At 39.5% G+C, this 27,939-nt stretch overlaps 1 protein-coding gene and 1 long non-coding RNA gene across 7 annotated transcripts in view; one reads left to right on the top strand and one right to left on the bottom strand.

Moving 5' to 3' along the window:
- The window catches only part of LOC311519794 (uncharacterized protein), a 202,579-nt gene that overhangs the window by 2,473 nt on the left and 172,167 nt on the right, over positions 1 to 27,939 (bottom strand). For 5 of the 6 annotated variants that reach the window (XR_014711374.1, XR_014711375.1, XR_014711376.1 and 2 more), the window contains one exon: positions 19,540 to 20,894. The exons of the other annotated variant lie outside the window; for it this stretch is intronic. Coding sequence is in view for 1 of the 5 variants with exons in the window: in XM_084626728.1 (XP_084482854.1) it covers positions 20,796 to 20,894 (99 nt within the window). In the remaining 4 variants the exon portion in view is untranslated. Of the gene's footprint in view, positions 1 to 19,539; positions 20,895 to 27,939 lie in introns of those variants that run through there. 6 annotated transcript variants of the gene reach the window in all.
- Positions 1 to 27,939, top strand: part of LOC311519797 — a 176,309-nt gene that overhangs the window by 76,386 nt on the left and 71,984 nt on the right. Inside the window, exon 2 of the long non-coding RNA XR_014711382.1 lies at positions 15,839 to 15,922. This is a non-coding gene — a long non-coding RNA (uncharacterized lncRNA). The remainder of the gene's footprint in view (positions 1 to 15,838; positions 15,923 to 27,939) is intronic.

Raw genomic sequence — 27,939 nt, 5'->3', positions numbered from 1 at the left:
CCTGTAAGCTAGAGCCAGCCTTGAGTGTTGTATCATTTCAGACTTTGATGTTGATATGTATTTTGTTTCTCTTTGTGGCTGTATGAAGCACAGAAAAAGGCTGTTGCACTAAAAATACATTTGTTTGAGCTATCTCTATACTCTGCTGCATTTGTTACTCACATGTAAGAAACAAAGCATCAAAAAAGTGGCAGCAGGTCTTCATTAAAGGAAGAGTTTATTTCATATTTTATTATCTTTCTTCACTTGTCATGAGTGAGGTTGGAAGAAAATGAGAAATGGAAATGAGGGGGCCTAGACATGGAAGTGAAATAAAGCTCTCTATAATGTATGCTCAGAAAGAAATTACTGTACCACCCACAAACAACACCAGAAAAGGCTAAGACTGAGGCTGATGGATTTTAGGACTTCTTTATAGTTATCAGAGAATTAAAAAAAAATACAAGAACAAGGGGGCTAAAAAAAGGACTGATGAGCAAATAATGGTGCATTTTTTTGTCTTGTTTTTAAATAACTGATGGATTAAAAAAATCAATATGTCACTCCCATTCTCACAAAGAGAGCAGAGCTGGGTCTGGATCTCAAATTCCACCTTGGATGTTCGGATTCAATATTCAAGAAGCAAATCTGAACATAATTTAGTCAGTATGTATTGACAAGCAATGTTAGAGGATCAACAAGGGTTAATGCAGTGAACTAGATACAACTGAAGTGAGATTTTTTTTTTGTTTGCAACCAGAGGTTGAGAGATAGAAATGAAGAGTGAAAAGTAATTTATGCCAGAACAAACAGTGTACAAGATGAAATCTTTACATGCAGTGTAAGTAACTTAAGATGGACCAATTGGGAAACTTACATGCTGGGTAAAATTTGGAAAAGCACCTAAGCGCCACATTTTCAAAAGCAACTTAGTGCCTAGTCCCAGATCTGCAAAAGTATTCAGGTACCCAAATGCCTCAAACCACCATTCAGATGCCACTGGCATTCTCATAATCACTGCTCAATTGTTATGTAACTTCCTAAATCATCATGGCTTTTAATTGCCACTGGTCAGGATTTGCAAAGCTACCTAAACCCTGACACTGCCTTACAGCTAATGAGCTACTTGGAGCCCTAGCTCAAGCCAAACGCTTGGAGGCCCTAAAATGAGATTGGGCCATCATGTCAATATAGGCAATCATGGAAGACCTGATCCTGTCAAACCCTGCATTAGGATGACTGGGTGTGTGGACAGCACAGTGCTGGCACAAAAACATAGGGGCAGGGCGCACAAGGAAATGTAAAGTAAGCATGATGGAAATATTGAGCACGAGTAGGGGAGACCGAGAGAGAGAGAGTTTCAGCTGCTAAGGTATGGTTTCAGCTTGCTGGCTTCTGAGGATCCCTTTCTAGGGGTCTAACTCTTCCAAAGTATCAAATGGGTAGCCTGGGCGCATAACTTGGGAGTGGGGGTTCCACTAAGTAGCAAGTTGCCAAGGGGTTAGGTGTTAAATATTGAATGGAACAATGCCTAAATACCTTAGAGAATCTGAACCCTAGACACTTTTTTGCAAATTTTACCCCATCTCTGAATTTGACCATCCTCTCTTTGCAAAGATATTGCCAACATAATGGAATGGGAGAAAAGCTGGGAACTTTAGGAAGGATGAAGGATTTTAGTCTGACTTTGGATAGAACTTGCTGTTACAATTGCATGATATTGTGGGCATCTTGGAAATGTTTATAGACATTGTAAGCAAGACACAAGAAGTAATTCTTCCATCGACTGAGCACTAACAAGGCCTCAACTGGAGTACTATGTCCAGTTCTGGACTCCATGCTTCAGGAAAGAAGTGGACATATTGGAGAATGGCCAGAGGAGAGCAACAAAAATGATTAAAGGTCTAGAAAATATGAGCTATGAGGAATGATTGACAGCAACGGGTTTATTCAGTGTGGGAGATGGTGGGGGGGGGAATTAATTTTCAAGTATGTAAAAGGTTGTTATAAAGATGAGGGTGATACATTGTTTTCCTTAACCACTGACGACAGGTAAAGAAGTAATGGGCTTAAATTGCAGCAAGGGAGATTTAAGTTAGATATTAGGGAAAAGCTTCTTAACTGTCAGGGTAGTTAAACACTAGAACAAATTACCTAGGGAGGTTGTGGAATCTCCATCACTGGCGGTTTTTAAGAACAGTGTAGGCAAACACCTGTCAGGGGTGTCCAGATAATGCTTAGTCCTGCCTCAGTGCCGGGGACTGGACTAAATGACCTCTTGAGGTCCCCTCCAGTCCTACATTTCTGTGATAGCCCTTCACGAAAGCTCATGCTCAAATAAATTGGTTAGTCTCTAAGGTGCCACAAGTACTCCTTTTCTTCTCTGTGGCAAAGTGATCCTAGAGACATAACAAGAGAAGAGCTTGTACAACATCTGGAGAAATACACTTTGATGATATTTTGCCCGTGGGGTTTCTCAGAGTGGATGTTTAACAAGTCTAGTGGAATTTTTGGGGTGATAGCACAGAAAGCAGGCAGGCATGAAGCAGTGCAGGTAATCAGTTTGTACTAGCTGGTATTGGACACAGTTACACAATAGACTAACTTGTAAGATTAGCAATTATGGCACAGAAGGCAGTGACCATCAATGGATTTGGAACTAATTACATTTAGTAAAATTAAGTAAGTAATTTTATAATTGCTGGAAAAAAAGCATGCCTTTTGTTTCATTGCTGTAGGTTATAATGATAGAAGAAGCTGGGTTGTAGAGGTAGACAACACTGAACTCAGGACTAAAGGGAGCAGTAGGGGGGGCACACTTTTCATTTCACAAATAAAAGAATGACTTACTGTGAGCCTAGGATTCATATTTACAGATGTTAGCAAAGTTTATAGGAAAAGGATCAAACCTAGAAATATCTAGATAGTTTAATAATAGGAATGCCTTAGAAGGCTTGAAGATTCAGTCAAGATGCTTATCTGAAATTCTGGAAATCATGGGAGAACTGACTGTTAGTGTTCCTTATTCCCCATGAACCCTTTACTTACAGATGTCTCCCACCCTGCACTGAAATAGTCAACCATGTCCTCAGCACTGAGTATCCCTTCCCCCAGGCCCTGCAGACGGCCCTCCTCAAAGTTAGGAATCCATGAGTGGAGAGGATGGCTGGAGAATAGGGCTAGGGGAAATCTCAGAAGTGGATAGATCCAAAGTCTTTATTAACTACTGCTGCCCCAGCTTCACTGTGGAACAAATGTTATATGAACTTTTTCAAAGCTCAGAGTTTGGGGTTTGGTTCACTTTATCTGCAACAGAGAGATTAGCATCAATTTTTATTTCATCCTTGCTGGCTTGTTCATCCCTCCTGAGACCATGTGTAAGTGATTTTGTGAATATTAACATGGAGAAGACTAAAATATAAATTTTAGGATTCAAAAATATGCATCTACATTTCCTTTCCAATCTGGTGTATTTCAGAGATCAAAGCTGATGGTTCTCCATTGCTCAACATAAAACTAGTTAGAATTTTCATCTGTGTGGTAATAATTCTTCGATTTAAGGATTAACGTGAATTGATTCCTCTATCACCATAAGTTTTGTTCCCCCCTCCCAAATTGCTTATTCAGTAATGTTTTTCTTCATAGTTCTAGAAAACCTGGATTAAATATTGAAACTTCAACTGTTAGAAAGCAAATTTATCTTTTGCCTTTTGAGTGGAATCAAAATCAGTTTTCATTCTTGTTTCATCGTGAACTTGGGTTCTGATATCTGTCTCAATCAAGTTTTATTTGTTGAATGTAGTGAACTACATTAATAGTAAACTATAGATGAGATGCACATCAAGAAATTAAAAAACTTCTGATTTCCAGACAAATGTACCTGTATCATATTGTACATATTTTGGCAAGGAACAGTAATACAAAATCCTTTAAATATGCAAGGGGCTGAGTTACAGTTGTTGAGGGAACCATAACTTTGAGCTACCTGACTTACTATGTACATCCATTACATCGTACTGATACTGATGGACTTTATTGCATTTAAGAAATAAAACAATAATGGAATTGTGATATTGGGCAGGGACTAAACCTGCACTGGCAAGGTGATGGAATAGATGGCCTAATAGGCTTTCCCAGCTCTAATTTCTGTGATTCAATAACATACTGGATCCAGCTTAGTTTTTTGTTCTTGAACTAATTTTAATTTTTCTTTTTTGGGGAAAAATGCTGGTGTTCCAAATTGACATAACAGGGTACACTCTTTAAAACAAGCTAAGCTGTGTGTCAACGTAAAACTGTTGCCATAGTAACTGGCTGCATATTATATGTGCGGCAGCCTAGTTTAATCAGTCAAATTGTCCCTTGTCAAAAAAAGGAAAAGACAAAACCAGCCACAAAGCCATTTTTGTTTAAAAGGAGCAAGAGAAAAAAAGAAAAGTTTAATAAAAACCAGCCACAGCTCTATTAAATTCTCTTTGCCAAACTGTGAGCTTCTGGTTTTCAAAGGACACTTCATATTCTATTTTCTCATGTAGGGTGTCCAAAAATATGGAAACTTGGTTTTGTTTTGCTCACTGCCTTCAACAATCCTTTTGGGCTGGCTATGGGCCAAAAATAAGAAAAGGCTTATGATATGCTTCCCCCAAAACAGATCTTAATAAGACGTGAAAGTCTAGGCATGTGGTTGCTACTTGCCACGGTTCATGAAATGTGTTTAGTCTCAGTACTGCATGTTATAACTTTGCCATTTTGGGATGGCTTCTAACAAAAATGGCACGTTTCTTGGTTGCAGATGAACTCAACTGACAGTTAAATCAATACTTGCCACCTCGTCTCGTTTGAGAAACTCAGCAATTAGTTGTGGCAAGAGACGGTGCTGTCTAATTAAAAATGAATGTGAGGGCAGGAAAAGCCCTTTTATTATTTAAGGAACATATTTATTTACTTATAAATTGTTTGTGTTTTTGCAGTTTAATTTATTTTCTGTAGCATCCAAACCAGCTGGTAGTCATGTCAGATTGCTATCCATTTTATCCTGAAAGTCTATGACAAATCAAGAAACATTACATCCTCAAAACAATCCAAGGAAAGGAAAAAGAACTATACATATGGCTGACAATCATTATAAAAAGAAAAGGAGGACTTGTGGCACCTTAGAGACTAACCAATTTATCTGAGCATGAGCTTTCGTGAGCTACAGCTCACTTCATTGGAATGCATCCGATGAAGTGAGCTGTAGCGCACAAAAGCTTATGCTCAAATAAATTGGTTAGTCTCTAAGGTGCCACAAGTCCTCCTTTTCTTTTTGCGAATACAGACTAACACGGCTGCTACTTTGAAACCAATCATTATAAAGTCATTTCTAAACATGATGATAATTTATAGTACTTTATATTTATATGGAACTTTACATGTACTACTCCTGAGGGCATTCTGCTCCAAAAAATTAAAAATTCTGTGCACGATATTTTAAAATTCTACACATTTTATTTGTCAATAAATAAATGCAGAGGCTCCAGCATTGCATTGGGGAGCAGAGGCCACTGGCTGCACAAAGGTGGGAGATCACCCTACAGTCCCCCCGACCCCTGGGACACGGACTCAGTGGTGAGGCTTCACCCAACTTTGCCACAGCACAAGGCCTGGGCCTGCACCAGAACCACCCTGAGGCTCTGCCCCTCTGCACCTGGTGCACCAGGTGTGGGGCAGGCAGGCTAAATCAGGCAAGATCCAAGTGTGGAGGGGCTCAGTGTGTGGGGGATCCAGTTGTGGGGTGAGAGGATTCTGTGTGGGACAATCTGGGTGCAGGCAGCTCACCGTGGGGTCTAGGTGTGGTGGGATCTGGATGCACAGAGGCTCATTGGGAGGGTTCCTGCAGGGGGTTCCAGGTGAAGGTGGTTGGGGCTCAGCAGAGGGGCCTGGGTGCTGGGGAAGGAGTGGAGCTTGGTGGGGTGGAGGTCTAGGTGCATCTAGTTGGGGGTCAGTAATGTGGAGGTCTGGATGTGGGGCCCCAGGGTTATGCGGGGGGGTGGGGGGTTGAGGCTCAGCAGGGGGTGGTCTGGGTGCAGGAGTGGGGGTCTGGAAATAGGGGGTCTGGTTGCAGGGGCTTCAGATGCAGGGAATGAGGTCCAATGGTGTGGGGTTTGGGTATGGAGCGTTGCGGGGTTCTGGGTGTACAGGGTGAGGCTTGGAAGGGCTGTCTGGGTATGGGAGGTCCAGATGCACAAGGGTTGGGCAGATGCGGAGCAGCTTCCCATACGGCGTCTCCTCCCCCTGCAGCTGAGGAGCGATGTGGGCAGGAAGCAGGGAAGGATGCTGAGCTTCCTGCAGCTGGGGGAGGTTTCTGGGGGTGGATCTGACAGCCCCAGCCACTCCTTGCAGGGGAAGAAGAAGTCCCATCCTCTCTTGGCTCCAGACCAGCTGGAACTAGCAGCTGATTCCAGCTCAGGGTAAGAGCCACTGGCTGCGGTGTCCCGAGCCACTGGCTGCGGTGTCCCCAGCCCTGCAGTGATTTACCTCTCCACCAGCTGCTCTGGGTGCCTTAAATGATGTACCTGCACTGCTAGGGAGTGGTGCGTGACTGCTCTTGCAGCTTCCCTGTCAGAAAGTCATTTTTCTGCGGGGAAGCAAAAAAATCTCCAGGGGCCATGAATTCTGTGCACATGCAGTGGCGCAGAATTCCCCCCAGGAGTAATGTACAAAGCACTGTACAAACATGACCTAATTAATTCCCACAGATTCCCTAAAAGTTAGGTAAATATTACTAGCTTAACTTTACTAATAAGAGTATTGAGACAGAGAGCTAAAGTGGCTTTCCTCCTGGCTCACAGTCTATCAGTGTTCAAGTCAATTTGCTTGTTCCCACTGGTGCCTCAAGAGCACGGTGATTGGCAGATTAAAAATAGATAGGTTCCTCAGGCCATAGAGCCTCCTTTTTGCCTGAGTGTTCTTATCATTTAACCATTAGAAATGGATACAATTTTCAATCCAAATTATTATGATGATGGCCTTTTTTCTAACAAATTTATAGCAGAAAATTATTTTATTGGCACTTTTCTTTTTTACTTATCTTTCTGGTGGGGGTTGAAGGACAGAAAATGACTGTGAACTTAAAAAGTTTCCCAGTAATGCATTTAGAATGTTCCAAAGAAGGATGATACATATCTGAGTAAACAATGGAAAAAATATTTGTGTATGGAAAAAAACCCACTTCCTTCTTCATTCTGCTACATTTTTAAAGAGCTGCATTTTTTCTGCTGAGAAAGTTATTAGTTTTTTAATACAAAAAAATATACAGCACAAGATTAATGTGACCACAAAAGGGTCTTTCCTGTACTACTTATCACTGCCACCATGACTTTCATCAGGTGCCTCAACTGAGATTCTCAAAAGCAAACCTAACTATCCACTCCTCCTCTCTACGTGGCAGCCTAAACATTTTTTTTGTCCATTGTTTATTTTTTGTTCAGTTTATGTTGTTATATGTCTCTTTAGTTTTTAAATATTGAGAAACCATTTCTGTATTCACTAATATCAGACCTGACCCCATACTCTTCACTCAAAACTCATACTGACTTCATGGGGTGGAGGAGAGGGTGAGTGAGAGAGAGAGTGAGCTGCACAATTGGGCTGAATCCTCTCTGATATTTTTGCAGAATTGTAATTTGCATTTGCAGGGAAAAATAAGTCCTTCTCTCAGGAATTCAGAGAAGTCAAAAATGACCTTTCTGATTACTGTCCCCATCAGATCTCATTCAATAGCTGACATTTATGCTCATGGATAACCAGTTGTTCAGAGCTGCAGACTGAAGTTTTAAAGATATCCAAAATCAGAGCTCTGCTTGGTGCCATTGAAGAAGGGGACAAAGGTATCTCTAAGATGCTTTATGCTCCCCGATTCTTTGGGGTGCCTTTACTGAGGCCAGGGGTGCCTGGAACACAGGATGCTCTAGATATGACCCCTTTGTCCCCAACAAGCCTGCTCCTTGGTGGGCCTGGGAAGAATGGGATGAGATAATAGCTTTGAATTTAGAGGTTCATCCTTTTTGTTTAAATCTGGATCACACATTTGTTCTTCTAGCTTTGGTATGTAATCTCTAGCTCCAAATTTTATATTGGTTGGGAACACAGAAGAATACCCCCATCGACATAAAGTTATCCAATATGGTTTCTCCCTGGGAATGCTGGCGCAAGCCTCTCCTTGGGATCAGATGCATTACTACTGTGGCGAAAGGCCACTATATAGTAGAAAGAAAAGGAGTACTTGTGGCACCTTAGAGACTAACAAATTTATTTGAGCATAAGCTTTCGTGAGCTACAGCTCACTTCATTGGAATGCATCACAGTTAGTCTCTAAGGTGCCACAAGTACTCCTTTTCTTTTTGTGAATACAGACTAACACGGCTGCTACTCTGAAACCTGTCATTATATAGTAGAAAGATTATCTAAATATTTGAAGGGGCTAAGATATTATGGTGATAGGCAAAGCATAAGACAATAGATAGAACTGAACAGAACTCTGTCAGAGTATCTCAAGTTTATTCCAGATCACAGGCCTTCTCTGTGTACCCTTATTGCCGGGTCACAGATTCTGCTGGCTAGAAGAATACATATAATTAGATCTTTGAGTATTTAGTATCAGCACAATTGCAAAGTGAATTCAGCTGCAGTATTTTTCTCTTCTTACATTGTTCCCCTTGAGCACTAATTTAATACAGTATTCACAAACATGCTTCTTTTAGGAATGATGTTTATCCATATATTACCATTCTCAGGCTGTGAATGCATAAAATAGTAATATTAATTTCTAATAAACATATTTGACATTGAAGAGGTGGGCTGTATACAGCCAGTAAGCTAACAGTAAAAACTGAAATACTGATGTCCATTAGTATGCAAATGTGGACTCGAATATAACCTTGTTGTTAGAATATTCAAAAATTTTTTTTTGCAAATGAGTAATCATAAAGAAGTCAAAATTATCCCCAGAGAAAATGCTTTATATTGATGTACATAAAATTGAATGTTTTGGAACTGATGATGAAATTGCTTCCTAGAACTTTATATGATGTAGGAAAATGAATTAAAATTTCTTGTAAAATATAACAGGTGGTCAATCCACCAGGAATGGAGGAAATCCATTTGAGTATATGACTAGGCTAAAATCCCAACAGATGTTTTACTTTCAGAACATCAGACAATTTATGTATATAAATTAGTTTTCCTATTTGTATTATTTTATTTTCAAATATAATTACATTACTTAGCTTTTATTCCACAGTCTGACTTCACTGAGGCTTGTATTCATATTATTTATTATTTCATAAAGAGTATACGCCTCATGAAAGTAAATTCTGTTACAATCAGACCTTGACCTAGATTTCCTGCAGTTCTCAGAAATGATGTTTCTGAAGTCATTAAGAGACTTTGGTGTATAAAGCTGATCTGCTGTGAGAGGCAAGTGAATTCCTGGAATATGAAATGTAGTCAAAGCTCAGCCTGTGAATTCAAAATGGACAAAACTCATCATTCTGCTCTCAAAAGCCATTTTTAGCATGTTCAATAATTACCTCACAGCTGGTTTTAATAAAATGTGCATTGGAAAGGAGTCAGGTTCATGCAGTATTTAAATATGCTTAGCTGGAAAATAGTGTCTTATTGCAATCTCACTTTGAAACTGGTAGTAGAAAACAGACATATTATGGTTTTAGTGCAACAGTAGAAAGATCAATTATATATATATATATATATATATATATATATATATGTGCGTGTGTTTTTACCCTAGGCAGTGAAATGTCATACAGACTGAATACCCAAGAAAAACACAGAAGCAGATATAAAATGTCAATGCTAATTTGAAGTAGCAGTTGTCTTCAGGACCCTTAGTAGAAGAATGCATAACGTTATTAAGAGAAGAAAAGGAGGACTTGTGGCACCTTAGAGACTAACCAATTTATTAGAGCATAAGCTTTCGTGAGCTGCTCACGAAAGCTTATGCTCTAATAAATTGGTTAGTCTCTAAGGTGCCACAAGTCCTCCTTTTCTTTTTGCGAATACAGACTAACACGGCTGTTACTCTGAAACCTGTTATTAAGAGAGTAGATGAAGAAGTCCAATAGGAATAGAGCCTTCTGGAATCCAACCTCAGCAATCAGAGGAAAAGGATTTAATGGAAAAATAATCACCTAATTCTAGGCAATAGTGTTCCCTGTTCATTGCTTCAGAGGAAGGCAAGTCTCTAGCTCTCAAAAATATTGAAAAGCTCAGTTAGCTCTTCGAGTCCACTCATGTCTATACTTTCTTTAGCACAATGCCCAACAATTATAAATCTCTTTATTTCTATGATATCTGACCCAGGAAGTACATTCAATACTTTAGTAGGTTTTTAGCTGAGGTTGGAGCTTGGATGAGATCTGGCTGGATGGGACTCATTCTGGTTAACACTGAGATTTAGAGAAGCAACCACAAATATTCTTCAACTGAAGGAGCATACCCACTGTTTGTTACTCAGCTTTGCAATTTATTGATCATGTTGGATCCTCAGTAATTTCTGAATATCCAAATTGTAGCAGTAACCCATAACTTTGTTTTTAATTTGCACTTGGCAATAAGATTGCAATGTTGTCTATGATGTGACTCATACTACAACTAATTTTTTGTCAGCTCAAAAATGAATTACAAAAATGTGTTCAACATGAGGATGTATCAAAAGATGACTAGAAAATTTCACCTTTGTAAATGCAGATGTTAATTGTTAAACTGTGTTTAAATCAAGGAGACCACTCAAGCTCTGTAATACACACTGGTTTCCAGTTACCTGGTGGATAAAGTTGGAGGTCTTAGTTTTGATCTTTAGGGCCCTAAATGATTTGAGTCCAGATTTCTGTAAAGAACAACACAATTATCACAGGTTTCAGACTGGTAGCCGTGTTAGTCTGTATCAGCAAAAACAACAAGGAGTTCTTGTGGCACCTTAGTCTCTAAGGTGCCACAAGGACTGCTCGTTGTTTTTACAATCATTACAGAAACTAACCTGTAGCATGTTGAAGCATGGATGAAACATCCTTGACTCTGGAATTTACTCCTCATTTTAGTCAAAAGGAGCCCAGATTTGTTGATCTCCAGAACATGCTGTTAAATCAGTTAACTGTGAAATTAGCCAATATGATAACAAGTCAGCACATTACTGGCTTTGAGAGAATGGGGTTTCCTAATTGTTCCAGGGCTATTGAGGAGCACACGAGTACATAAGCCACAAAGGTTACTACTCCATTTTTATGCAGGCACTCGTGGACCACAGAGGCATTTTTATGAATGTCAGTGTGGGCTGTACAGGAAAAGTTCACAATCCCAGAATTTTTTTGCCTCTCTGGAGCCTATATTCATGGACAGGTTGGGGCACTATTGCCACCAGATTATATTGACATAAATGGTGTTACTGTCCCCACTGTTGTTCTGGGGGACCCTGAATAACCTACTTTTGCCTTGGCTTATGCAACCCTTCCCTGATTTCAGAGGCCCTAACCAAAATAAAAAAAAGGTTTAATTGTACTCTTAGCAGCTGTAGAATGGCTACTGAATGTGCTTTTGGAAGATTAAAATCACATTGGAGGTGTCTACAAATCCATTTGGATTCCTGTGTCATCAGTCCTGCCCCTGTTAATGGGACTTGCTGTGCTAATCACAACCTTTGTGAAACCAGAGGTGAGTCATTTCCCCCTGAATGGGACCTATGTTCCCTCAGCCAGAAAGTACGGGGTGTACAGAAGTCACGCAGCAAAAGTCGGGGATGCTTTGAGCGCTCCCATTTTGGACTTGCATAGACCAAAGGAAGAGGGGGAATAGTACCTGTACAAATGTGCTTGTGGCGAAAAGTGGCTCATTTTGGGGGGGGGCAGTGCTTGGTAGGGGTGTGGGCTTGATTGCTATGCAATGTAAGTCTGAATGACATGATGAATAATGATTTGGTTGTGGGGGAGAAGAGGGCAGAGTAGGTGTATAGATGGCATTTATTGAAATGTTAATTGCTGTACCTAGCTAAACGGAGGAATACTGTTTGCTTACTAATACTTAATTGCTCAAGAACATGTTTTTAGCTTTATTAACTCAAATCATTATTATAGAATGTGATGCAGTGATAGAAATAAATTTTCTTGAAAACATAATCTGCTTTATTTGTAAACGTCTTAAAAAGACAAAAACACTCAGAGTTGGGAAGGCCAGGTGCCATTATAAAACCACATGCAAAGAATAGTTAATACCCAACACAATCTTTCTACCACTGCATGTCCCCACTCTTTGCCCCTTTTCCCCTCAATTGACAGCAGGGGAGGTGGGTAGAGGTTTCCGTTGAAGAAGGAAGCCTGCATGGAGTGTAGTTGCCCTGTCCAGCTGCTCATGAGCCCTGAATGCTTGGGCCACCCCAACATGGAGACGTCCAAGCTGCTGCTGGGCTGACGGCAGATTGCAGGGTGGTCATGCTGTGGTGGTGGTGATGCAGCAGGAGCCTGGTTCTAATTCACCCTTTCCCACAATGAGACTAACTATCTGGAGTTCCTGCTTCCAGAGAACTTTGCAGCAATCAGCAGCCATGAGAGAATTAACATGATGCAGTGTTAGCTCACACATGGCTTAACTCTGCAGCTTTACTCCACCTGGCACAGTTCTGGGAGAAAACGGACACCACATTCATACTCTGGAGAAATGATTTTGTGACCTGCAGACTGCATGATCCTAACTGCATTGGATTTGGAAGTAGAAGTGGCTCCATAAACACAGGAAGAGTGATTACAAAGTGTCAAATTTCTTGTAAATGAAAAGGAAAACCAGAATGACCTTACCAAACACCTGTGATTTAACTGTTAAAATAACCTTTACAGTTGTTTATGAATGTTTTGAATTCTAAGTCACCATTTTTAACTCCTCATTATGGGGGATACTAGGCTGTGATACAATCCGCCGTTAGTGGCCAAATGCTGGTAGCCAGGGTTTATCATTTTTGCATTTTTTCTTACAGCAGAAATCCCTCCCATTACTGTAATAATAAACTCTAAATTTGAGCCATACACTTACTGGGCTCCAGGGCAACTTCTGTCTCCACTGGAGTTTCTGCAGGCTCATCAGCGGGCTGTTCCTTGTGGGGGCGGGAAGGGAAATCAAACAGCTCTTCCAAATAGGGACCAAGTATTTGCTGTTGATCCTGATCCACAGCCTCCTCTAAGCCTGGTTTCATTAAGAATCACTTTCTGCTCCTTACTGGGAGCCTGCTGCTGGCTCCCATCAGTCCCCATGGTGCATTCAGGGCCCAGCAGGGAACCATCGCTGCTGATCAGGTTGTCATAAAGCATGGTTGGCTCCATCCTGGGTGCGGTGCCCAGAACCTGGTCAAAATTGTCATATAATGGGCATTTCATTGGCAAGTTGCTTGAGGTGCAGTTCTTGTCCCTGATCTTCCAGTACTCGCCCTTCAGCTAAGTACTTAATACGCTCCCTGTACTGATCACCTGTTTGGAAAATTTGCAGAATGGCCAGCCTTTTAGCTATTTGCTGGTACGTGTTGTTATTCCTGGTGCTTTTGCTGAAGTCCACAGTTTTACTTGCCTCACACCAGAGATTCACCAAAATCTGGCTGTGCTTCCATGACTATGAAGCAGCTCACTTAGCAAAAAGGCTTGATCAGTTTGCTCTACGTGGCAAACCCATGTGAGGCTCTCTGATAGCATGCTTCCAGATTGGTGATCGGAAGAGAATGGGTTAATGCTGACCCAAGCTGCTGCTGTTCACCAAACGGGGGGGAGGGCAGCCTCCATTTTCAGTAGAGTGGATTGCCGATTGTTGAAAGAGAGAGGACTAAGTTGTCCTAGGGAATTGTGGGGTACTTGGCTGACTTCTGGGACCTGAGTCAAGCAGAACTGTGCCTACAGTGGAAAACCATAGGGCTCAGACCCTGGGTTCCAGCTTGACTTGAGCTTGGACCCTCTGCTTTGCAAGGTCCTGGGATTCTGGTTCGGAGACCAGGATTAGTGCAATTGCAGTGTAGACGTAAGGGGTGTTAGGTTTGAGGCTGGGTTCAAACATGGACTTACGTTGCCTGTAGACATGCCTTGTGTCAGAGAAGTTCAAAGAGAAACACTTGAGAGCTCATTATGCCTTCTGGCTAGCTGTTCATTCTGCTACTCGTGAATTCATGCTGACTGACTGCTCTCTCCAAGTCTCTAAGGTGCCACAAGTACTCGTTTTCCTCTCCAATTATGTATCTGTTAGCCTTGAAGTGATCATAACCTAATGGGTGATAAACTACCACTTACAGCAAAATAAGTTTTTACCCTTTCAATTTATTGTTCATCAGCAGTTTAATCTGTCATGTCGTGCTCATGCCTATAGTCCCATTGATGGTTTTTAAGGTAGCTTTAACTTCATCCCCATCAGGGTGGCCAGTGGTAGTTTTGCATATATATTATTGCATAGATATGGTCCAGGAAACAATATGCGGTTTGGGCTTCTAATTATTTCATAATAAATATCTTCCCTTCAGTTCAAGTGCTGATGAACAATATTATACATAATTAGTAGCATTATATATAATATTCTATTTAACATTGGGTGTAGAATAAATTGAAGGGAGAGGCATATTCTGAAACATATCCTCTCACAACTTTCTTTAACTTTTCTCATGTGGCTTGATTTTTCTTTCATCTGCTACCCACTACCAAACCCATTTTTCTTAGCTGTTGTTTCTCAGTTTAAATCTATTTTTATCTATTGATGAGTCAGTCACTGGTCTCCAGTTTAACACATCCTGTGTTGCTCGGAATGGCCTCAAATCTTTCTCATATGAAGAAGAATAAAAGGACTAGCTAACTGCATTATGACTTTTTTTAATTCTATTCCACACCAAAAGCAAAGCTGGGTGCCATATATTTATTTATTAAGTTCTTCTTGAGTCAGTGATACTTGAATAGAATTTTTTTCTTCTAACACAATTTCTGTCAGGTTTTATACGTGCATGCATCTATACTTGGTTTGCTACTAGTTTGTCTCACCCATAGCTTATATAAATGCTGCAGTTTTTGTTTTCTTGCACTACTTGTTCAGTTCCGCTGCAGCTGAAATAATTAAATTGTCATCTAATTATAGTGGTGCACTCAGATGGCCAGAGTTAAGGTTGTGTCAGCATTTGCATTATAAATCCTTAATATCAAGGGTTTATAACAGCTCAACAATAAAATGTGTTTTGAGCTAAACCTTGGTTTGCAGGTCTCAGGCCAGCATTGAATTCTTTTTAAAGCATACAATTTGAAAATAACTTAGTTTAATTGTTTCAAAAATTAATTGAAAGCTTGCGAACTTGCTGGATTTACTGCTCTGTAGACTACAGTCCTCTATATAACCACTTAACAGGTACAGCAGGAGGAAACTGCATTGTAAGTTTCTCCATGATGCCTGCAACTGGACTCATTCCTGACTTGGAAGAAACAATTGCATAACATGAGGACCACTCAATCTGCATGTAAATTGGCCTTTATTGCCAATTAGTGTCCATTATGGTGGTGGCTTACAAGACCTATTAATGGGACAGGCATTACAATTAACACCCAGGGACTGGACTGAGACCACCAAATCATATTTCACATGCTCTCAGCCATCAAGGAACTATTAGATGGTGATGGAGGCTTCCATTACCAGTCTCATAAGCCCAGTCCCCTAATTATTTTTTAATTTGAAGAATGTGTTAGGAAGAGGAAGGAGGCAGGTAAGGGACTGGAGGCAAAGCAGCCACAGAAATGGATAGATCTAGGTGTTTTTAGAACTGTTGCCTATAATTAAAAAAACTATTTTTTCTGGATTTTTTTTCCAGTTGCATCCTAGATCTCAGCTAAAGTGGAGCCTCAATTTCTCAAGGAAAGAGATGGAAATAACCTCACTGAAATAGATTTTTCAGGTAAGCTAAAACTCTTGATCACATGATACCCCTCCAATCACATGGGGGTAGGCTTCCCACTATGTGTCTTACCAGCTGACCTTGAAAAATCTTCTTGCTATACAGTTAGTAGAAAGCATAAATCAGTTTGGGGTAAGTACAATTTCATCATTAAACATGGTGGGATGCAGTTCAGGCTCTTACTAAGATTGAGCATGTCTTTCAGACAGACATTATGACCTTCAGGCAGAAATCGCTTGGTGCAGTTTTACAGATGGGAAATAGAAGTATGGAGATATTAGGTGATTTGCTCAAGGTCCTGCAGGAAATCTTTGCCAGAACTAAGTATTGAACTTAGACTTCTTGGTAGTACTTTTGTGGCTTGAGTTGAACCATTCAGAGAGCTTCTGATTGCCAAGATGTGAATCCTATTCAGTACAGCAACATACAGCTTTCACATGTGTTGTTGATGAGAGTATTGCATAAAAATCTTAGTTTAAACTAAGTAAAAATATTCATGGGGTCAGCCCTTTTCAAATGTCCATTTTAGAATCAAATTTACATCTAACTGAAATATTTTCTGCTTTTATAAAGTATTTACATTATAATGCAAAATCATGAAAGTATGATTTTATTACATGTTTTATTCTTAAAAATAATCTTCAGTCATTTGTTTTCTTTTGTCCTTCATCTTGGATCTTCAGTCTGTGTTTGGATCTCTGCAAGTTGGGATGTGCCCATGAATCTGAAGAAAGAATATGGGTTCTAAGACTTGTTAGCTGAATTCTTTTTCTTTTCAGTCTTTTGAAAATGAGAAGACCAAATTCTAAATCTTTTCTCTAGTCTGTTAAAGCATATATAGCACTGTTCCCCTTCTAAGCTGTGTGCGTGCGTGCGTGCACAGATCCTAAACCCCGCGCACACGGCAAAACACCGCGTGCACAAAAATGTGCACAGAGGCACAACAATTTGCACAGAAGAAATTTTTTGCACACACAGCCTGCCAAAAATTAGAGGGAACATTGATATATAGTACCATAATAGTATGTCCATAACTTCTGAAATATGATTGGCGAGGCACTTCGCAATCACCGTATAGAGAAGAAAAGCTGTAACCAGGTAGAACTCTGACTGGTTAACTGATCAAATAAAAAATGGTAATACACCACTATATATTAATCACCTATATGAAGTGTTTTATCAGATGCAAGAAATTCTGGCACTCATTCTTCCAACAAAGTGTATAATGAAAAAAGAAAATGGTATGTCAAAAATCCATCCCTGTATTACAATTGTTACAATATTTAACTAAATCTCATTGCACTCCAAAGACTGTAATTATGATGTTATCCTTGAGCTCTATAAATTGGCATCAATGAAAATCCCTTGGAAGCTTTCCATTCATGGGGTGCTCTTGCATTAGGCATAGCAATTTTCTATCCCTTGCTCATCAAACAGGTTTGCCAGATCAGATGCTTAAACATCTAAGCTCCTCTCCTTGGCACCTCACTCCTGGTTTGCTTAGGTGGCTCCTCACTCAGCAGGCCAGTTTCTGAAAATATTTCTTAGGTGATTAATTCTCCCCATGAATTCCATAGGGAGCTGAGGGGTCATGTAGCTGCCTAATTTAGGACTGAAAATTCCACTAGGTAGTGGGTGAGGCATTGCTGTACTCAGCTGAACGCCACCCAAATCCTTCTAAAAGGTTGGGCCTCCATGGCTAAGGTGATGCAAGGTTCAGCAAAGATTGAATATTGTTTATAAGATCCTTCTGCTTTTTTATCCATTTCTTATAATATACCATGATTATTATTCAGTTAGGAGCTTTGCAAAAGTGGCGCACTTGCTCTCTAGAGAAAAGAGTCAAGCAGATTGCACTTCTTTTGCAGCTTTGGTGTTCATATTAATGATCTACAGTGATAATTTACAGCCAGCTGATTCTGACAGCTTCTGATATTAGAGCTGCTCTCCAGATCTTAGGGTCAATGCTGCTGCTAAGAGACTCTAGAATCATAAGAGGGAAAAACAGCACCACATTATGACATGGGGAATGAATGTGCCATAACTTCTGCATAGAGAAATTGACAATCTTGACTCAGTTCCTCAGGGAACAACTTTTCTCAGAAGACATGGATGAAAGTAAATCAGTTGCACTGGGCCCCTACTCCTTGTAAAAAACCAAAAGGCAAAGTATTGGCTTTTGAAAGCAAACAGGTGTAAATTGTTCAATTCAGATCAACCTGTGATACCTAGAAGTTGAACTAATTTATCTCAGCCATCTGCAAGCACTTGTAAGATCTCCCATTATGTGATCAGCTAAAAGACATTGGGTACACATTTTGTGGGAGAGTGACTGTTTCAGCTTTCTGATTGTCAGGCAGAACTATCTGGAGTCATTTCATACAGGGTTATGTTCTTGATAGCAAATATGAACAAACAAGTCAAGGCAGAAACAATTTTATTTTATCCTGATCCTAAACATCTGGCTACCTAGGTAGACTTTTCAATTCTGTTTTTGCTTTTTTTTAAAAAAAATGTTTTAATCAGACAGACACTTTGGAAAACACAGTATGATTCAACGAACTTTAGAACATATATTTTTCCCTCCACACCCAAGTCTACCAAAACAATAAAGAACCCCATCCAAATAAATGCATCTGAAATCTGAAACCAGTAACATTTTGACTTTTATCTCTTTGTGACCTTCCGAGTACGCCTTTTAAAAAACAAAAAAACCTTGTTTTGAGTTTGACCCTGTTTATACATCCTGCCCAAGCTCCACTTTGCTCCTTTTAAGAAGGTCTTATTTTAATCTAAAATTCACAGGCAACTCTCTTGCTCTTCTTTTTTTTTTTTCCCCAACGTAGAAAAGAATCACTAGGGAACAGATTTTACTGCTAACTTGATGCGTTAAGAGAGAGCTTCCCGCCTTAGATGTCTACCAGTCTCTATCATTAGCATCTGAGTCACTGCCAGTAATTACCTATTTCTTCATCATAGGTCTATTTTGTTCACTTCTGGAAATTTTTTAACCCTATTTTACTTTAAGTACTTTATCTGTTTCTTTTCTTCAGGCCCATTTCATTATTGACATGTTTCTTTTTTACTTAAAATTGTTTCTGCCTTTATTGTCACTAAATTACCTCATGCAAGAGTGTTTCTTTCATTGCATTTTAGTTCTAAGAGCTCTTTCATAGAAGTTCAGGGTCAATAGGTGGGCTTATATAAACAAACTAACATTAGGCCTGGTCCAGCTTTCAGTGAAGTCAATGAGAACTTGCATTGAAATGAGTGGAAGCAAGATTGAGATTACTGGGGTTATCATAATATAATATAACACTTCTGATATCACAGTACTTTAATATAGTTCTATAACAGCATTATACATAGAGCTCAGTTAATGAGTTTCAGTTCACTGGTAATTCCAAAAAGCAAAATAATTCATTTCAGGTACAACAAAACATTTGTTTTGATGAAATTGAAATATTCAGTTTTGATTTTCACAAGTTTAAAACAGCCATTTATTGGTTGTTAATAAAATTAAGGAAACTTTGACACAACCAAAAACACTTCAGATAAAAAAAATTCAAAACATTTCATTTTGAATATGACAAATTGAAAGACTTTGATATCTTTTTAGAACAGTTTGGTGAAATAGATACAAACTTACAAATGTTTCGGTGTTGCTGAATCTGCATTTTTATCTGAGAAAGAAAAAACGTGCACAAAAACTTTTGCCCAGCTCTAGTTATAAATTCTTGCGATCGCAGCATCACAGGGTAGGTAAGTAATTTGAGGAGGTTGCCTGTATTTGGGTTGCTTATTACTTCCTTCTTCCCTAGTTTATTTTATAGGTTTGGATCACTATAACAAAACTATCCACACATAGGAACCAGGTATTGTTAGCAAGGGCCATTAATGACTACTGGTGCAGCAGCTTAGCAATATGAACTCAGCAATGTTGTATGTATGCAGTGTTTAATTTCCAGGTTAGATAGTTAACTGGGGTGCTATATAAATACAAAGGATTATATACACTGGGCTTGATCTCCTCTCATTTAAACTGGTTTACACTAGTGTAATTCCATTGGCTTCATTTGACTTACTTCAAACATAGACCAGAGAAAGTGAGAAGAGAATCTAGCTCACTATGTGCACTGTGACTGAACTAATGCTGCTTTCTTAGCACTGGAACCTTTGCTTTCCTATGTTAGCAATGTAGACTTCCATAATTCTGAGAAGGCTTTTGATTCCATAAGATGTAAACTAACTGAGGGTGAAATTCACCAGGGCCTTAGAGGGCCTTACAAGGGATTTCTGGTGCATTCAAACCATGCAGTGATCTTGCACTGGGTCGTGCAGTAACAGTGAAAGCACAGACATGGGGAGAAGGTTCTGCACTTTCTGTATGCTGCAGAGGAAGTCTACGTGCTGGCCTCAAACATGCCAGTGCATAAGGGGGATTTGAGAGCAGGCTTGAGGGGTAGAGGGTGAGGCTGCAGAGATCCTGCAGAAAACAGAGATACAGAATGGCAGCTGCTGTTGTTCTAGTCAATGGGTTGCAGAGGACAGGAGTGGGGGGAATTAACTTTTCCCATAGCGAATATCCAAACCATTCCACTGGGTCTGCATATACAGCTGAATATAGGTTTTATATACTATTTTAAAAATGGTTGTACTTCTCTCTTAATTTATTGTGAGTCTTTCCAGGCTGTCATCTTGGTTCTAATTAGATCATTTTGTGTTGCTTCGGGCTTCTGAAACAGACCGTTGGGTTGTGGGCAGCTGCCAGCATGCTGGTATGAAGGATGGTGCTGTCTGTCTGTACCTTCATTACATTCCTTCCAAGAGACATTTCCCAGCTTCTGTCCTTTCCATTCTGTTATCACCAGTGTCAGTTATATGCCTTTGTATGCTCTTGTTCTAACAAGTGTTGTTCATTCCACTCCACCTTCCCACAAACAGGATTAAAGTTCCTCCTTTGGAATTTCACCTGAGGGAAAAGCAAACATATTACTAACATCCCTCATGAGTTTTAGAGGTCCATGCCCATTGAAAGAAAGGATCTTATTTAGAGACAGATCATTGTCAGTCATTTTTATAACTCATAACCTGATAGTTTAAAAATCATACCCTTTTCCCTCCATCATGAGCAAACTAAATAGTGAACATGTCAAAGTCACTTAAGATGCATTCCTGTCAGATCCCTGTATGATAGCTTATTTATTTTATCCTCATTCCAAATATGATTTTAACTGGCCAACTCAAGACTATTATATATAAACTCTATGATATGGGTCTAATTCACACTTACACTAAGGGTGGTATAAATAACCCTGGTATCATATAAAAGAGTCCTAAAGTGGATATACATTACATATGTTTTACACTGACAGAATGGTTTAAAGGGGTCTTATTGTAAATGAGAATTGGGTCCTTTAACTTGAAAATGTCTCAAAGTATTTTGATAAAGTCATTGTATTCTATGGGAAATAAAAGTAGAAGCATAAAGTAAGATTTCCCCTTCCCCCTGAGGAGGCCTTAATTTCTACACTTTAGATCAGTCTGTATCACCTCGTATTGTACTATGAAATACTTATCTAAAATATTACCAATTATGGCTTTGTTAAAACCAAATATGAACAAGAAGTTTATCATGGAGACACTTCAATTTAAGGGGGGAGATAGGAAGACACCTCTTGAGATAGGTGCTGGACTCCAGCTAGCCAAAGATTTTTTTTTTTTTTAAATCCTATTTTAGAATGTATTGAATGTGGTGCATCCTATTTGCCCCATGTTTTGAGTCAGCATAGGATGAATTTACCTAAGATGTCACTCCACTCTATAATTTTCACTAGTTCCATTAGTGGCATCCAATTACAGAGAAGTTCAGATCAAAGTAGGAGTGTATTTGTTCTTTCTGTGTATTCATCTAAAAAGCAGGAGAGAACAGACTATATAAGATCCCTTGGGATTTTCTTATTAAAACAAAAATAGAACTGATATGCACTATTGATCATGCTTGGAATCTTTTCACTTCTCATGGAGTTGAATCATTAGAATTTATGTTGAATTGAAGAACCCAAGGCTGTGAATTTCCCAGCTCAGAGCGATGTATTCGTAACCTCAAAAACTTGTAGTAAAAATTATAACCACAGTTCTTTTTCATGAATACTATTATACAAGATGATAGTGCCATGTTGAAAGGATACTAGTGATTTAAGTGCATGGATGGGAGCCAGGAATTCTGGGATCTGCTTCTGGCTCTTCCAGAGTTTTGCTATGTGAGTTAGACAAGCCACTTAAACTTATGTCCCAGTTTTCCCATTAGTAAAATGGAAATACAACTTGTCTGCCTCATGTGAGTCTTGTGAAGCTTCATTCATTAATGTTTGATGTGGTTTTGGATCCTTTGATGAAAAGCATTAAAAAAAGAACACCCAACAAAGTGCACAAAAGTAACCCCAACCTCGCCGACAGTGGTTTCCAAATGAGTCATCACCACCTCATGGCCAATGGTATCAAAGGTAGAAATCAGAGCTAATAATATCAGTGTGGATATTTGATCTTCATCAGTCACCAAGAGGTCACTGTTTTTCTTCATTTTGTTGTTGTTTTTTAAAATGATGGCTTCGGGCCATAAAGCCCTCAATAGCTTGAGACATATATGTCTCAGAGACCATTTCTCTCTTCATGAGGTGTTGTCATATTTGCAGTCAGTGGAGGCCCCTGAGATGAAGTTCTGTCTGTGTGAAAGAGAGAAGGTATCTAACAGGGTATTCTCCATTAGGAATCTAAGCTTTTGGAACTTCCCCCTGAATCTGGAGCAGCTTGAGTTTTTCATGGCACATTACAAATCCAATCTTTTCTTCCTGGACTATTGGGAATGGAGATGGGTGAAGTAGGCGTCTCTGGTGGTGGTTTGGTTGGTAGTGTTTGTTACATCCATGTTGCTGATAGGGTAGTCCTCTCAGTGGGCCCATTGTTAAGATCTATTATATATTAATTGTATTTCTGTGTGGTTGTCAGGGGTGTCTGGAGCCTGGGATGGATGCCCTGTTATGTAGTTAACATAAATGTCAAACAAATAAATTGTTTTTGTTATAAAGCTGAGCTTGTGAATCTCTTCTAAAACTTGAATGTTGTGGCTGGATGTTTGGCTACTGTTCATAGTCTCTACGGACACAGCTTTAAAAGAAAATCAAGAAGTGTTTTCTTCCAATCCCCCTTCTTAGTTTTCTTCACATCTTCCATCTCTGCCCGGTGCTGCTCATTCCTCCCACCCCATCCTTTCCTATCTGCTGCTCTTTCTTTCCTTCTCCTCACACATAGCTCTTGTTCTGTAACATCACCACAGAGGCACCCATCCTGCTTTCCCAGGCCTGATTTGACTCTTCACAATGCTTTATTTCTGAAAAGCGTTTCCAACAGGCCTCTTAAGATTGGGGGGAGAAGGAGCTCAGCTTGGTGCCAGCTCTGACAGAGTTTTTTTTTAATTGCTAGTGCTGAACTAACTAAAGCCTTAGCAAAGCGGCAGAGTGCATTTAAAATTGCACATTAAAATTTAAACACTCTGCATAATGTGGAAAGCTTAACAGCTACAGTATGATCTCGTAGTTTATTCAGAAATGAATGGTGTTGCCAAGTGATTGTCAGAAAGTTGGCATAAAATGTCTCTTGTGATCTATTCTAGGATACAGAGAAGAATTAAATAGCGAGAGTAGGATTTTTTTCCCCCTATGCTTCTTAATTCAACAAGTACTAGGGAACTCTGAAAAGGTAGAACTACACTAATGGCTGCTTTTGTTCTCTTCAAAGCTCAGTGCTCTCAGTTTTGCATTATAGTTTTGGTTTCATTGGACCAATCAGTGCTGACACAGGTTAGAGACATGGATAATTCCAGCATGCAATCTTGAGATAATGCGTTGAATTAGGTTAAGTAAAATACATAGCACGAGGCTTTCCACACGGGAGTCCAATTGACTACGGAAATTCCAGGAGGATCTGTGCTGGTCTATTTACTTAACCACTTGTTCCACCTTTCTGTTTCATGGATACATCCCATTCCCTTGTAACTTAGTTGAAAATTCTAACTGTGCTTTTCTCCTCTGAGTAGATACAGGGAATGTCAGAGCACAGCAGAGGCGGTGGATTCATGGAACACAGAATTTTATGTATTCAAGTCTTCATGGTTAGATTGAAGACCATTTGGGCCAAATTGTGGCAACTCTAACATAGGGTGCTCTGTGTGGAAAGAGGATACAGAGTTTCTTTCCCTGTTTTAATGCACCCATGCAGGATGCAACCATAACTTGGGTGCTTGGGCTCTGGAGCATGAGTGCAACTGTCCAATGCTGCTGAAGGCACACACTGCCCCACAGAGGCAGGCTTAGGCCAGGGCCTGGCCATTGCCCTACATGCCATCTAGCAGATATAGAGCTCTACAGGGGAGTATGTGCTACTCCTGAGAAGAAGGATACTAGTCCACATGCTCCTTCCAGTGTACTACCTCTGACTTCCTTAGATTAATGTTTCCATAGGTCACTGATATACGTCATTCCTTTCCCCCAATGTGGTTCCCTTTGGTCCTTGAGAGATTCTGTAAAAGAACACATCTGCCAAACTAGCAAGATAATTCTAATGGGAATTCTCTTTCAAGCAGCAAAATCAAGTGTTCCAAGGAGATTTTGGTATGTTAGCTTTTTTTGTAGGAACTTATATTTACGGTTGTTGGTGGATGGCTTTCAGGGTAGTCAGGATAGCTATTTTTCCACCTTGTATTACACACAAAGTGAGAAAAAATAAGATATAGTTTTATCCCTGTCCTTTATAAAACTACTGGGTAAAAGCTTGTACTGTAAGAACTGTGGCAGTTGCACAAATAATCTGTGCAGTCTTACTCATACAATCAACAAAATAACTGCATGCAAATTAGCTGGAGAGTAAGGTGGGAATTAGTTGAGTTACCGCTAAAATCTCAGTGGTCTAGTACTCTTGCGTGGCATGCATACATGCCTTACTGTAGCTGGAAGCCTGTGCTGTCACTCAGTTGTAATTTGTAAAGTCAAAATTGCTGAGCACTTAAAAATTGGACAATAACAGACCACAGATCCCAGTGATGATTGAACCTGGTGATATTCTAAACAAAAAGAACTCATGGCCATGCTTGTTCCTTGTAGCTGTTTCCATCGCTTAACAATGACTCAACAGACATTCTAGGTTTCAGAGTGACAAACCTGGAATCTTCTTTTGTAGATGATCTTGCACTACTCACTGCCTTTTGAAATGAGATTCTAGCCCAAAAGATGCATCAAGCGGAGGAAGAATTCTTTCAGCTCATACTGGGCCTCAGAAATTGTAGCATAGGCCGGGGACCTGCTGAGGTGGGATGTGGTGTGGCCTGTAGCCAGTAGCACTTGAGGCATTCTTGGCAAAGTTGCGGTCATAACAGGGGCTGGTACAAATATACAAACCACAGTAATAAACAGAATCCAATAACGTGCTAATATTGCACATAAATTATCTACAGTATGATATACTTTTGGTTTTGGATTCAGAAGTGCCTTGATCCACATATGTATTCTTGTATTTCCCCACTCTCCATCTATTTCAAATTTTAATTTACTATATAACTGCTTGTTGCCTGTTAGACTGTGAAGTGTGAAAGACAGCTGAGAACTTCTAAAATGCATTTTAGCTGAAGAGTTTGATTAAATTCAGAGTTGAATGAATAATTTGTAATGAATTGAATGAGTTTATCCTTCTCTTTTGCATGTGGATTATCTGTAGGCTGATTGCAGTTTCTTCAGATTTATTCAATATTTGAGTTAATTTCTCTAATTTTTGTAGTAGATTTTCAATACATACATTGCCGAAAGTTCACTGTGACCATTTAGTAATTAATGTTTGAAATCTGTTGAGTGTTGTCTAGTCTCACAAATCACATGATATAGTTTTTCTAATTACAACTTATTGGAACTTTTATCATCAAAAGGAAGGCACATAAACACATAAGAAGGTATTGAGATCAGAAAAGGTGAAATAATTTAAAAACAAGAAGAAAATGGAACCGTAGGAAGAAAGAAAGGGGGAAAGGAGCAACTTCCTAATTTTTTTTAATAAGTGATTTTTTTAATCAAATTATTTTCTGACATGAAAGCTGGATTTTTATAGACTGTGATTCATTGAGAATGCTAAAAATTAATCTGAAAATGAGCATCTATTGCCTCAGGTTGTTTTTCATGACTTATTTATACTGAACAAAATTATAGTCAAATCTGACCTTAAGTCGGCTTATTTTCAGATTTGCATGACAAAAATGACATTCCAGAAATAAGTATTCAGAAATGGGCCTGTCTTTCTGAATGTCTCTCTCAAAAATGCTCATTACTTTTATGAATTTAAGGCATGATGTATTCATACTTACATTTGATGAGTGCATATGAAAACAGCATACAGTAAAACAGTCAAAAAACATAATGAGTACTGCAGCATCACTTAACTTTAGGGCTATTTTAAAAAACATGGGTGCTTAACATTAGGTTCCTATGGCCAGACTAAAGTTATTTAGGCATTTAAGGATACTGGTGGGCACCTAGTGGGATTGTTAAAAGTACTTGGATGTCTAAATCCCATTCATTTTAAAATCAGGCCATTTAAAGTCAAGCATGGTTATAAATGTTTTCCTGAACTGGGGCAATAAATGAGTGGTCTGATTTTCCAAAGTTCAGAGCACCCATCAGCTCCCATTGAGGTCCATTTGAGATGCTTCAAGTCAGATAGATATGGCAGGTTTTTGCATCATTGAAAAACTTTATTTTATGTGCTATTGTGAAGCGTGATTGTATGTAACCTCTCTAGGGGGAAGATGTATGTAGTGTAGGTGTAGCTGTGTTGGTCCCAGAATGGTAGAGAGATAAGGTGGATGAGGTAATATCTTTTATTGGACTAATTTCTGTTAGGAATGGATCAGTGTTCACATTGTGCTCCCTGTCAGTACCCGGCCCAATCCTACCCGCTGACCAAATTTGGTGATGAATCCCGGTCACGTGCTAACTGAGGCATATTGCGCATATGCTAAGAAGAAAGTGAGAGAGATGAGCTTTTGAGCCACACAGAGCTCTTCTTCAGGTCTGGGAACGGTACTCCAAGCATCACAGAAAAATGCAAGGTGGAACTGGTTGTTTTGCTGTGATGCTGGGAGTACCGTTCCCAGACCTGAAGAAGAGCTCTGTGTGGCTCGAATACTTCTCTTTCACCAAATACAAGATATTACCTCATCCACCTTGTCTCTCTAGGGAAGGGGGCAGGAGATGTGACAGATGTAAGGCCTTGGAGTTCAAAAGACTGTATTGCTAGGCAATTTATGGACATGGGGACAATAAATGTTAAATGGATTTCCTGGGGAATTCCTAGGAAGAAAATACAAATTCCCCATCTCCAATTATTCAAAACCCCAGCCTTTTGGAGTCTCGCCTTTTGTAACAGGCAGTCAGCAGACAAAGGTCCAAGCTGTATAAAGCAATAGCTGATCTGTCCAACCTTTGTTCTAGTTCTGGATCTAAGATGGATGAACTTGTAACTATGGGGAAAACCAAGTTGTGGGTTTTGAGGGACTAAAACCTACCAGAGCCCTAGGTTGGAATTCAGCATGACCCCTGGTAAACTTTTTAGCATGTGTATAGGTTTTTATTTTAATGTTTTCTCTCAAATAGAGCATAAGCTTTTGTGAACTACAGTGCAGCTCAAAAAAGCTTATGCTCAAATAAATTTGTTAGTCTCTAAGGTACTCCTTTTCGTTTTGCGGATACAGACTAACACGGCTGCTACTCTGAAACCACAGTTCAGAAGTGGTACAGACAGATTGTGGCCAATTTGTCACAAACAGCACTTTGAAAATCAGGTCACTTATACATGTGCCTAAATAGGGATTATTTTAGGATCCTGTTTTTTTAAAAACTTGGCTTAGAATCTAGATCCTTTATGTAGAATAAAAAGTAGCAGTCTTTATGCTAAGTAAAAGCATGTGTGGGTAAGAA

This window comes from Lepidochelys olivacea (genome assembly GCF_965140295.1).
Source record: "Lepidochelys olivacea isolate rLepOli2 genome assembly, chromosome: 4".
NCBI classification, from domain to species: Eukaryota; Metazoa; Chordata; order Testudines; family Cheloniidae; genus Lepidochelys; species Lepidochelys olivacea.
This window is presented reverse-complemented; position numbering and strand designations above follow the sequence as displayed.